At 36.4% G+C, this 13,483-nt stretch overlaps 1 protein-coding gene across 9 annotated transcripts in view; it reads left to right on the top strand.

Annotated features, from left to right (window-relative positions):
* The window catches only part of RECQL (RecQ like helicase), a 31,139-nt gene that overhangs the window by 3,801 nt on the left and 13,855 nt on the right, over positions 1-13,483 (top strand). For all 9 annotated transcript variants that reach the window (XR_011811339.1, XR_011811340.1, XR_011811345.1 and 6 more), the window contains exons 3-14: positions 322-519; positions 1,826-2,005; positions 2,691-2,797; positions 4,398-4,596; positions 5,793-5,959; positions 6,508-6,589; positions 7,702-7,850; positions 7,936-8,053; positions 9,669-9,807; positions 10,585-10,676; positions 12,290-12,509; positions 13,291-13,420. Coding sequence is in view for 4 of the 9 variants with exons in the window: in XM_021274822.4 (XP_021130497.1) it covers positions 322-519; positions 1,826-2,005; positions 2,691-2,797; positions 4,398-4,596; positions 5,793-5,959; positions 6,508-6,589; positions 7,702-7,850; positions 7,936-8,053; positions 9,669-9,807; positions 10,585-10,676; positions 12,290-12,509; positions 13,291-13,420 (1,781 nt within the window). In the remaining 5 variants the exon portion in view is untranslated. The remainder of the gene's footprint in view (positions 1-321; positions 520-1,825; positions 2,006-2,690; positions 2,798-4,397; positions 4,597-5,792; positions 5,960-6,507; positions 6,590-7,701; positions 7,851-7,935; positions 8,054-9,668; positions 9,808-10,584; positions 10,677-12,289; positions 12,510-13,290; positions 13,421-13,483) is intronic.

Below are 13,483 nucleotides of genomic sequence, written 5' to 3' on the forward strand. Positions count from 1 at the left end.
CTAGGTTAAGGTGATTTTTTATTAGTTATGTTGCATATCTCTCATACACTGTATTGGAGATGACAACCTAGAGTACATAGTTCCTAAATTAATAGGTCATATAAAACCACATATGTTGTTAAGCCTTGCTAAGTATTTTTACATGGTATGTATAAAGGTTAAGATGGTGTAAACTTAACTGGTAGGCCTATCATGCTGTCTTTTTCTCTAGATGCTGTTTATTTTTAATTTCGATTGTTCTTGATCAATGTGTGAAATACAATGCCCTTTAAAACTGTGATTAGTAGTCACTATTTTGCCTTCACCCTGTTTTCTCTTCAGTGCTAGAGGAGGAATTGCTTTCCATTGAAAATGAGCTGCAGGCAGTGGAGATGCAGATTCAGGAGCTTCTGGATAAACAACAGGAACTTATTCAGAAGAAGACAATGTTAAAAGGGCTGATAAAGAAGTCTTCAGGAGACTTGGAGGCAGGGGGAAGTAAAGAAACTGAAACCTCAGCTGAAGCGTGGAACAAAAGAGGTTTGAAGAGTCAAATTCAAATATTCTAGCACAGAAGTAATCTAATTCAGTATGGGAAAAATGTGTTCATACAGAGTTTTGTTTGGATAATGATATTGTTCCATTTCATTTTGTTCAGCTGGGTGGCCTGTCATCTTAATTACATGGGTTAATATTTGTACTTACCTCCCTGGGCATTCCTTAATACTAATCTGAGTTCTTATGGACAGAATTATGACAAGAATGGCCTGTTATAACTACTTTTATTCTTTTCTTGCTGCGAAGTCACAGCTTGACTGGAGTTGCTAAAAGAATCCAAGAGTAAACCTGCATGTATTGCAATACTTATTTTTAGATCAAAAATAATCAGGGAATAATTAGTCTGGATATTTTCTGGATTTGTTAATAAGTCTTGCACTCCTGAAGATACTTTGCACTGTCTCTCTGTGTTTTTTTTTGTTGTTGTTGTTTTTTTTTGTTGTTGCTGTTTTGTGTTTTTTTTTTTTGCTTGAATGGGTGGTTTCTTCTGTGGGTTATTTAGCCCCACCATTTTACCTAGTGATGCAAATTAGATGGATGCTGACTGCTGAAAATCGTATAGCATGCATTATTTCGGTAGAGTTGGCCCTACTTACAAGTGTCCCACGGTGGTGTGAGGGCTGCTCTTCTTTTGGAAGTGCCATCTTTAAAATTAAACGTTAACTGAAGTCCTAGATAGCTGGTGGGTCTCGACTGTAATTCATGGCAAATTCAATTTAGATCTTCTTATTATTTTCCTCCTCTTCTACTTCACATGTAATTCGGAAGTGCATTGTTAGTTCCTGCCTGTATCTATTATATGTAGCTTTTTGTTTTGTTTGTTTTTTAATGAAATTGATTTTGTAGTCTAACCTATATTTGTCCAAGTTTGGTAAAACATTATGCACATATTGATACTTCATAATTGCAAATCACTGCTATTGAACAGATTGATATGTTTTGCTTGTCTTTGTGCCTCGTTCTCTCCTTCTAAGCTTCAAAACCTAACACCTTTTTAATCAGATGCTGCATATTTACATATAGAATAAGAAGTACAGCTAAATTTGGTGTCGGTATAAAGCTTGCTGAAATCATTGGGAAGCTTTTCTTGTTTTCAGAGAACTTTGGAACTTGGCTGTGATCTCTGTAAATTAGGAAGCTAATGTGTGCCCTTATTGAATCGTTGAACACGTTCATGTATGTGAAATTACATCACTTTCAGATCTCGTTATTGTATATGTAAATTACCGTTCCTTGTGTTTTAAGAAAGTAGTTATAAAATGCATGTTTGTTTTTTTTTTCTTAACAGATTTTCCATGGTATGAGAAGATAAAAACTGCATTGCAGAGCAAGTTTAAACTCCAGAAGTTCAGGACCTTGCAACTTGAAACAGTAAATGCTGTAATGTCAGGAAAGGATGTATTTCTTGTCATGCCTACAGGTGGTGGAAAGAGCCTTTGTTATCAGTTACCGGCTGTCTGTTCTGATGGTATGTAAAGGGAGGAAACAATATATGAACAATTTGATATAGTTACTCTCTTCTGTAGTTATATGAAGAATGCATGTTACATTGGAGTCTGATATCACAATATATGGGGTTGGGGGAAAGAGTGAAGATTTGAGGGGGAGATTTACTGGAAATACTTGTTTTGTTCTTTTTTATTTATTTACTTTAAGGAGTAGTAGCAGCTTTAGATCCAGATTATTTGGGAGACACTCTGTGTATTCATTTGTAAAAACAAGTATTCATTGTAGTTTTCAAACTTTTTTTTTTTTTTAATAACCCATCCAATTGCTTGAAAAAATCTAACCTACCAATACCTAGCATTGCTTAGTTATGTGTTACCTCATGACACAGCTGTGAATCTAACTTGCTTTGTTTTGTATATTAGTTCTTATACTCTGTTGCAGCACAGTTGTTTGTGGTCTAGATTCTAAGAAAACGTTCATGTCAAAGACAGTTGATCAAATTTATCACTATGTGACCTATCGCTCCCTTATCTGTCTAGGAGAGGAATCTGCTACTAAGCATGAAGTTTAAGTGCCTGTTGGGCAGTTCTTACAGAACAGGATTGATGCAATAGTTTTTTTTTTTGTTTGCTCGTTTTTAAATGTATTAGAGATTACACCATTCAAACAAGGCTTCAGATGCCACAAATAATTTATTGTTACAGGTTTCACACTCGTGATATGTCCTTTGATATCACTTATGGAAGATCAACTCATGGTTCTTGAACAGCTTGGCATTTCTGCAACTTTATTAAATGCTTCAAGCAGTAAGGTATGTTTAACCGCCCAATTTTGATGCCTTTTTATGAAATATGCTGGTGTCTTGCCTCTGTTTGTGTTACTTATGAATGCTGAATGAATGGCACAGTTTTAGCATCTAATGCTATTCTGTCAACAGTATCTTGAGAGATATATGCTGTGATATGGATAACGTGATTGAGTTATTGCATTACAGAATCACAGAAATGTAGGGGTTGGAAGGGACCTCAAGAGATCATGAGGTCCAACCTCATGATGCCAAAGCAGGTTCCCTAGAGGAGGTTGCCCAGGTAGGTGTTCAGACAGACATCGAGTATCTCCAGAGAAGGAGACTCCACAGCCTCCCTGGGCACTCTGTTCCAGTGCTCCGTCACCCTCATCGTGAAGAAGTTCTTTTGCATGTTGGTGTAGAACTTCCTGTGATCCATTTTTTTGACCATTGCCCCTTGTCCTGTCCCCACAGATCACTGAAAAGAGGTTGGCCAAATTCCTCTGTCTCCCACACTTAAGATATTTGTAAACATTAATAAGATCCCCCCTCAGTCTCTTCTTCTCAAGGCTGAACAGACCCAGGTCTCTCAGTCTTTCCTTATAGGGAAGATGCTCCAGGCCCCGTATCATCTTTGTGTCTCTCCGCTGGACTCTTCCCAGGAGATCCCTGTCTTTTTTGTGCCAGGGAGCCCATAACTGGACACAGTACTCTAGGTGAGGCCTGACCAGGGCAGAGTAGAGGGGGAGGATCACCTCCCTTGATCTGCTGGCCACGCTCCTTTTAATGCACGCTAGGATCCCACTGGCCTTCTTGGCCACCAGGGCACACTGCTGGCTCATGGAAAATTCTTGTTTTCCTGTTGTAATAACAAGAACACATTTAAGCCAACATATTTCAGGGAATAAATGGATTTCATGGGGCTGTTTAAAGGATGTGAACTACCTTTGGTGTTTATTCTATGTTTTTACTCAGTTTCTAGGTTTGAAAGAAGGTTAGGGGAGGTGATCGTTATTATCTAGTACTGACATGGTGAAGAATGCAGGCTTTTACTTATCTTACTTTGGGATGGTAAACTGATCCTGAGACCAGCAAGCAATGTATTTCCCAGTCTGTTATTAGTCAATTGCTTTTTATAGTGAAATATTTTTTTTTCCTGATTGCCAGGAGGTCGTAGTCATTAAATTGCACACGAGAGTGGGTTTGGTAGGTAAGTGGCCTGATGCAACTTGCCAAACTTAGAGTGAGCTTTGAGGCAGAGCACTTTGAAAATTCAGTAATAGAAGTTACAGTTGGTACTTATAGTACCACAGGTTTTTTTGGTACATTATAGCTTATTGGGAAAATGCAGATAGAACATGCTGAAACGAAGACAAACTTTCAGTAGTTTGCTTTTTCAAAGTTCTGCAACAAATTCTCCAAGTATTAAAATGAATGTTTTATATGTAGTGATCTGCTGCAAAGACTTACAGTAGCAGTAAATACTATGCAACAGTTTGATATCAGTCTCTGTTAATCACCCCCGTATGAGTTGTTAATAACCTCTTAAGAATCTTAGCAGTAAGCAACTTCTGTGTGTTGCACTAGTTTGTTCGCCCCTGATTTCTCCTTTTGTTTTGAACAGGAACATGTGAAGTGGGTTCATACTGAAATGCTAAAAAGAAATTCACAACTGAAGCTCATTTATGTGACCCCGGAGAAGATTGCAAAAAGCAAAATGTTCATGTCAAAGCTAGAGAAAGCTTATCAAGCAGGGTGTCTTGCTCGCATTGCTGTAGATGAGGTCCACTGTTGTAGTCAGTGGGGCCATGACTTCAGGCCTGGTATGCTCATTAGTAATCCAGTTTGCAGTGTTATTCAGGCATCAATAAATACTAAGTTAGGCCTGGAATAAAGCCAAGTTCTTTCTTCATGTGTTGAAGAAGTACTTCCATACTTAGGTATTGCAAGAATCTGTGTTAGCTCAAGGACTTTAATTAACAAATGACTCTGTCCTTGTCCAGGAGCTAAGTTCATGCAAGTTGCAGCAATTTCATTGTACATTTTGCTGTCAGTATCATGAAAAGCTGCTAATAAAACTGTTTTTGGCTGCCTCCTGTAATACAGCCAGTACAGTCATCTTTAATCTGCTACAGGAAAAAAAAATGGGTAATTTTTATACCACTCTGTTAACGCTGTGGGTGAGGTAAAGAACTTCATTCTAGAATGCCAAGGATCATGATCTGATAAGACATCTGCATTAGAGGTGATGATAATGTTTTGGAAATTCATGTGATGTATTTTAATTGCTTCTAAAGCAGTTTGAAATAAATGTTCTTGATTTTCAGGGAAAGAAAAGGTGCTTTAGATAGTTTCTTATCTTGTCAGAAAACTAACTTACTGTCTCTTTGCGTTTAAAAGAAAAACCTTGATTTGGCGCAAAAATAACTGTGAAGTCAACCTTTGCAGTTTTGATTTAAAAAAAAAAAAGTGTCTGAGCAAAGAGCTGGTGCAAGTGAAACAGGCAATGTGGAATTTGGATATGTGTCTCTGGCTGCATTTCTGTTTGGAGGCAACAAGTCATTGTCAGCACTGAGCCTTTAAAATATTTCCTGAGTATAGTCTTGATTCAGTATTTTTTTCAAATTCCACATTGCTTGATTCTTATCAAAGCTGTGTTTACAAAAAAAAAAAAAACAACAAACACAACTATTCTTAAAAATAGACCTGCAAAATAATCTGAATGTTGGTTAATGCAATGCCACTTACATTTTTATAATTTTTAATGAGTTCTATTTCAATGTTTTGCCTTTTGAATTGTGACTTTTATAAAATTCAATTAGAAGAGAAAGTAATTTTAAGTACAACCTTCTTATTACTTCAGTTTGAGATGTAAATTAGCTCTGTGGTAACTGCAGTAATAGTAATATTTATTGCATTATTATCCCATCTAATACTATCAAGATGAATATCTTTTTTTTTAAACTTTGGATCTGTGGGATAAGACATTTTTCTTTCCCCTTTTTGTATTCTTGCTTAGACTACAAGTCCCTTGGTATCTTGAAAAGACAGTTTCCCAATGCTCCCTTGATTGGGTTAACTGCAACTGCTACAAATCATGTTTTAAAGGATGCTCAGACAATTTTGCATGTTCAGAAATGCATTACTTTTACGGCGTCTTTCAACCGGCCCAATCTTTACTATGAGGTATGTTTTTATTATCTGTTTGTTGAACTGCATCACAGTCTTCTTATCTTCTGTAAGTTACAGCTGATGAATTTCAGGATAGATTGCCAATTATCCATTTTCATAATATATAGTTTGCAACTTAATGATGGTGTTGTTTAATGACTTGATTTGGACTTGCAGTCATCTGCATAGGAATGTGGGCTGCCCAGTTCTCTGTGAGCAAGGCTTCACAGATAAGGCTGTGTATGGGTGGGCAGCAGGCTCAGACTGCTGCAACCTATTGGAAAGTATGTCATATCATTGCAAAAAGGTGTGAATTATTGTGTTGTACTGTATTTTCTGTCTGTCTGTATCTTCTTTCATTGTTCTTTATGGGAAAATTTGTGGGCTTTTTTTTCTATGGGCTTTTGAGATGTAATCTCTCCCTTTATAATCAAAGTATGGTAATTTTGGTTAAACAACAGAGCAGTTGTATTCATTATACTGGCAGAAGTAGGGTGATAGAATTGTCTGACAGACTGTTTACCAACTTGAAGAACTGTCTGACACATGTATTTTCCTTTGAGGTTCGGCATAAACCTTCAAGTAATGAAGATTTCATCGAGGACATTGTTAAGGTCATTAATGGAAGATACAAAGGGCTCTCAGGTAAACAGTGTAAAAGCATGTTATTATTTATAATTTTCAGCATTATAGGAATGACTTCAAATGATCATATAGAAACATATGGAAAAACATATAGAGAAATTCCACTTTCACCTTACATTGAACAACCAATGCTAAACGAGATGAAACTTAATAAGATCCCTACCTTGAGTAATTAATCTTTTAATTCTTTGCTGTTTACTTGTATCTTCTGAAGTATTAAATATAATGTTGACTTAAGTAGAACAATGTTTACATAGGTAAGAATAATAGCAAATTTTAAGACAGTAAAAACAAGTCTCAAAGTTCTCTATGTTCTTACTTCTTTCCCATATAATATCTGTGTTAGTGTACTTAATACCTTTTAACAGTTCTTTTTCATATTTGATCATAAAATTAATGTATTACTCAGTGCCCGGGATGGATGGATGATGGGGTGAATTGTGTTTCTGTGATGAAGGTAGAACTGTAAAAGCTGGACTTTATGCAACCAGTAGAATTATGTACTGCAAATCAAGAGGGTGGTCATATTACAAAGGCAACAGGACACAGTTTTCTGGAGCAGCAGTCAATCCCTGTCTCTGCTGTAGAACTCTGTGGCTGTGTTGGTCAGCTCCCTGTGTACAGAACTGCACTGAAATTATTACAAACTTATTACAAAAGGACATGATGGACCCCTTTAATAAAGGAACCACTTTACATAAGCACTAACAAGCATTGTCTACCTTGAATATTGACAGAATACTGCCATGATTATGCAGATTGGCATCCATATTTTCTCTTCAGTCTACAAGCCAAAGCTGGAGACTGAACTCTGTTTCTGTAGTAGGAGAAAACCCTAAAAGATAGGTAAGCCACTTTTTGCATAGTTCAAGAAGCCTGTTAGGAGGACTTTTTATATTACCTTTTACCTATTTTGTCTTTTCAAATTGATTATTTAAATTCCATTCATGGCTACCAATACCACATACTGAATAGGCATGAGGACCATTTACTGATTTTTATTTAAGTTAATAATTTTATTTTATTTTTTCTCCTTAAGTATTGGGGATTGTTTTATGGTTTTTTAATATTTTTGAAGACATTACGATAAAGCATCTTTCACTTTTGTGCAGGAATAGTGTACTGCTTTTCTCAGAAGGACTCTGAGCAAGTTACTATGAGTTTGCAGAAACTGGGAATCAAGGCAGGGACATACCATGCAAATATGGATGCTAAATATAAGACCAAAGTTCATAAAGGATGGGCAGCAAATCAAATCCAGGTTAAGTAGATACTTTTCACAGACTTCGGTCTCATTTAAACAAATTGTGTTTTAGTACCTTGATGGTTTCTTAATCTGTTTTCAGGTTGTAGTGGCAACTGTTGCTTTTGGCATGGGAATTGATAAACCTGATGTGAGGTTTGTAATTCATCATTCCATGAGCAAGTCAATGGAGAACTACTATCAAGAGAGTGGACGTGCAGGTATTGTAGGAAACAGCATTTGCAAAGCATCAGTTGACATCTATTTAACCAGTAGAATTGTTCTTTCATTTTAGATATGTGTTCAGTGTCCTGTCTGTGGTTTGGGCTACAAAGTGTATAATGCCACTGTGCCTCTATTTAGTCTTTAAAGCAAATACAAAAAACATTCATGATCTGAGGCCTCTGTACTGTAGTGTAACAAAAATAACTGAATATTTAGTCCTTTACTCAGCATTTTTTTTGAGTTACTTGATTTTTGTGTCATCTGTGGCATACCAGAATAATTCCCTAACGTGACATTGATTAGATTAGTCACAGAAAAGATATTGTTTCATTTGCATAGCAACTGGGATGCATAATCTGCTCAGATTTTTCTCTAGATGATGTATGATCTCTCTGAATTTTACTGGCCACAGAAAAATAAGTGGGATGAGGTGCCTGAGGGTTGGAATTTTAAGGGCTGACCAGTGTATAGCAGCACTAAACAGCTGGTGTAGCTTTGTGTTTTTTGTTGTTGAAGGATGTTGGATTTTTTTAAGCTTGTGCTCACTTATTTTTTCAAATACAGATGTGTGAAGGAAAGCCTTCACACAGGAAAAAAAGGGAAGGAAGAACCAAGAAGGCCAATAGGTTGAGATGTTAACTCTGCCTGTATTACAGAACTTGGCTTCAATGTTGGCTGAAGAAATAAAAGAGCCATCAAAGTTTGTGGGAGTTTGTATATGCTTACACTAGAATCTGGCTACTTTTAGATAGTGCTGAATGTAACAGGAAGTATAGAGATAGGTGAGGCAGGGGTCTTACAGGTGCTAAATAGTTATTTCACAGTGTTTATCAGCTTAGGGTGATTTCAACAAGCTTTTATCTGCTTCCTTTGTACATAACTTTATTTAAATGGAATTCTTCTGCAGGTGTGGAGGGACATTAAGCACTGCTACTCACCTGCCTGAATGTATCACTTAGCTTATGAACCTTGCCTTTTTCCCCCAGCTACCTATCCAAGTGAAGTAGTTCCTTCCTGTTTAATATAAAACTTCTAGAAAGTGTTAGTTCTTCAGGCCTTCTCAGCTCTCGGGGTCTTGCAAACATCAGGAGGGCACCCATTACATCATCAGGAAGGAAGAGGTGATTTAAGTTCAGCCATAGAAGGCACAGTTGGTTTTAAATTGAGTATTTAGCCAAATCATAAATAATTCTCTCTTTTGTTGTCATGAATACATAATGAGATATTTGAAGGTCACAGTGTCTTTTATGAATTAGTATGAATTAGGCTTCAATACATATTTGGATAGAATTTTCCAAGAGATGTAGGGTGGGGAAATGGTGATTGCATTGATTCTGTGTCACAGTAATATTATATTTTAGTTTTTTAAGAATCAGAATCTTTGTTGTGTACTATTTTTAGTTTGCTTCATTCTGTAGTTGTAGAAGACTGTCCTAAATATATCTTATTTCTAGTCTATATCATGCTGTTCTGTTGGCTGATACATTATGCTTGGTAGTTTGTTACAGTGGTGTATCTATGGGGGCTGCAGAAGCCAATGCAGATGAGAGTGGAAATTGTACCAGAAGATGCTTAAACTCTACGTTTTGTGTCTGTTTTAATGCATTTCAGGTAGGGATGACCAAAAAGCTGACTGCATTTTGTATTATGGTTTTGGAGATATATTCAGAATCAGCTCAATGGTAGTGATGGAAAATGTAGGGCAAGAGAAGCTGTACGATATGGTGTCTTACTGCCAGAATGCAAGCAAGTAAGTTACTATAGTGGCTTGATTGCTTAGTTTTTAAATAGGCTAATTTTGTTGTTAGTTTTTACAGGCTATTTAACAACAAACAAACAGCACAGTGTAGAGACACTGCCTTTGTAACAGAGTCTTGAGTTTGGGGTTTGTAGTTTACCTGCTTACTATGTGTACTCTTACACATAACTGTATGTTGATGTGCTGCTTGTTAGCTTCAGGATAATGTTATGGAAGATGTTACATTGACATAAAATATCTGTCAACAAACGGTGTTTGGATTTCAAATCCCATTCGGAACAATTACTGGAACATTGTGTTTTTTTACTCTAAGGTAACAGTGTTTAATGACCACAGAGGAATCCAGATGTGTTTAATGCTTTATCTGCTATACTGAGCTGTATTGAATACATCATGGAAAACACTTCTATGTTATAGACGATTCATGCACTCAATGCAGCCTTTGTTGGTCTTGTTCTAAGAATCAGTTTATATTATGAAGATCTTTTTCATTCTACTGGAATTGCAGATCATACTTATTTTTCTGCTTTAACAGAACTGTCCCCAGTGCAGTATTTACTATTACTGAAAGCTATTGATTTTGATTGCTCCTGTTAGCATGACTGACAGGGATTCTGTGTTGCAGTATTTGTCTTTACCTGGGACAATTCTTTATGCTTGTTTTGAGATACAAGCTTAACCAGAGGAACTTTTGCCACTTTTATGACTTGTAACACAAGTGTGTAAATTTATCTTCCATAGCCCCTCCTTGCTATTCTGTTCTTTCAGGTGTCGCCGGGTCCTCATAGCCCGTCATTTTGATGAAGTATGGGATTCTGCACACTGCAACAGAATGTGTGATAACTGCTGCAGAGAAAACTGTAAGTAAATTGTTTTTACAAACAAGGAGGGAGAACATGGAAAAGGTTGGCTTAAAAAAATCTAGTTTAAACAAACTGTAAGCAAATTCTGTAAAGCATGTTTAAGATACTGCCTGTTTCCAAGGTGCAACTTCTGTGATGAACATCAGTTTACAGTGACTTAGTGCTAAATACAGGGTGTTCAGCAGGATACCTCCTAGGTTGGCTTTTTGCATGATGCCAAACACTTGGTGTCTTTCAGACTTAGCAGTAAAATATCAGAGGATTTCAGTGCTGCATGCTCATGAGTCCTGAATTTGTCAGGAGTGTGCATGTGAGGCTTGTGCGCACTGAACACACTAATTCAGGATTTTTCTGTGTGCTAGCTCTAACAGCACAATGTCTGTCTGGCACGTGCTCTTCTTTTAGAAGAAACTTAGGTTTATAAGAGGGAAGTCATATGGGCTGTATATGCGTGGAATTTGGGAGAGGAACTGAAACAAACCTGGCTGCATGGTAGAAGAGGATGATTTCAGTAGAATGCAATCATCGAACACAAGTTCTTCTGTTGTTTTGCACACAGGCATCCTGGGGAATTACACTTTCTTTTTTCTTGTATACTTTTTGGAGGTAAAGTGGTCAAAACAAAGATGTTTAATTTTTTTTGCGTTATAAAGTTCTATCTATATAGTAAAGTTGTTTGGCAAAATCAAGGCTTAGGTTAAATTTATATTTGGCTCAGAGGTTGAAAAAAGTATGGATCTGGCTTGTACCCAAGACTTAAAGGTGCGATGTAGTGAAGTATAGTTGAAATATGTCCTGTTCTGCTGCTTTACCGTCAGGGTCTTTTGACAGATAAGTGAGGTCTGAGGAAACCTAGGAGTAGTACTGGCTTTTCAGTAGTTAATTTTTAGTATCGGAGGAAGGTATTTGGGGTAATTCTATGCCATGATTTGATCATGCAGTAGAAGCATGATCATTATGTTCTGCTTGGATATGTGTGTTATTGCTATGTAATAATTATTCATGATTAAGATAATCTGTATAGTGATGTTTTTTCTCTCTTGTCCGTTAGTGTTTTGAGAGAAGAAATGCCTTGAGTGTGTTCCTCAGTTTTTCTTTGACCTCTGATCCTTCCATAATAAATACTATGGGTGAGGAAAATGAATCCAGCTGCAGAATAATATAGTAGCTACTGTACAGAATACACTACAGAATAATATAGTAGCTACTGTACAACTACTATGCTTTGGAAGTGTTTCTTTGAAATAATTGGCAGTTTGTAATGTAAAAATTTGTAATATAAACCTGTAAACATGCTTGCAGGTGTTTTAATAACAAAGTAGAAAGATAAATGCAAATTTCACTGCAAATATATCCTACTTGGATAGATGAAAACTTACAGCTCTATTTGTTAAATTATAGTTTAAAAAAAAAAACAAACAACAAAATAAAACACAAAAAACAACACTTAAAGCATTGGCATTATATGGCAAATATATGCATATACAGAAAGATATATTTATACATGTAAAAGTGCTTGTATATACATACACCTAATGTACGTATGGGTACTATCTAAATAAATATATGTGATGACTTACAATTTAATATTATGTCATTTTTACTTGTAGCACTTGAGAAAATGGATATCACAGAGTACTGCAGGGATCTAATCAAGATACTTGAGCAAGCTGAAAACATGAGTGAGAAACTCACTCCACTGAAGTTAGTTGATGCATGGTCTGGGAAAGGTGTATCAAAATTAAGGGTGGCTGAAGTTATTCCACCAAAGCTCCCTCGAGAGGAAATGGAGAGAATCATTGCCCATTTACTGCTGCAGCAGTATCTGAAGTATGTATGGCAGTACTCCTTTCTTCTTGAACAACTAGTAGTCATTTTTCTTTATTGTCGTGTTGTTTCTCTACAATATTAATAGATATGTTCTGTAGTCTTGTATTCTGAAGTGTTTAATGTATTAAAAAAAAATACTGCTGCATTTCTACATGAAAATATTAAAATAGAAATACGTGCACTTGAAACACTGCATCTCTCACAAATTTAAAGATTTGGTGTCTTATGCAGTTAGAAGGCCACAGGAGGCTTCATTCCAGAGAAGTCTGCTGTTTTATATTGAGTATTATTTACATGCCATGTGTGAGCAAAGCAAATGGGATTGCCCATATAGAGTTTAAGTCAGGACAGGCTGGCTAATGTGGAGAGTGGTATTCAGAAATTTTAAGAAAGCACAGTGAAAATAATAGCAGTGCTTCTTGTGTCATCTAGTTTTTTGTGTCATATGTTTTTTCTTTTTATATAGTTTCAGAGAATTCCAAGAATATGCACAACTCAAACATTTAATACCATTTTTTCCTTGTTTTCCTGCATGTATTCCAAAAGATTGGGAAGTGTGTGTGTGTGCGTATCTATAGAAGTCCACAAATTAAGCTATGCTAATTATTGACCAGATTCACTCTAAATTAAGTGACTATCCACTTGGCTAGGTAAAGCAGAATCAAGCTGCTGTTTGGAACATCAATCAGAAGGGTTAACATATGTGTCCTGTTTTTTACTTGCATGCTTTATCCTGACTTTGTCTCCAACCTTCTGTGTAAAACTGATTTAATTTACGCAGGGAAGACTTCAGCTTCACGGCATTTGCTACAATATCCTACCTGAAGATAGGACCAAAAGCAGGACTGCTGAAAAATGAGGCGCACCACATCACAATACAAGGGACAACAAACAAGAAAAGTGTTCACAGGGTAATTATATCTGTACCAACTTGCTATATGTATACCTTTCCATTAGAGTTTTTTTTTTAAGAG

The sequence above is a fragment of the Anas platyrhynchos genome, chromosome 1 (assembly GCF_047663525.1).
Source record: "Anas platyrhynchos isolate ZD024472 breed Pekin duck chromosome 1, IASCAAS_PekinDuck_T2T, whole genome shotgun sequence".
In the NCBI taxonomy this organism is placed as follows: Eukaryota; Metazoa; Chordata; class Aves; order Anseriformes; family Anatidae; genus Anas; species Anas platyrhynchos.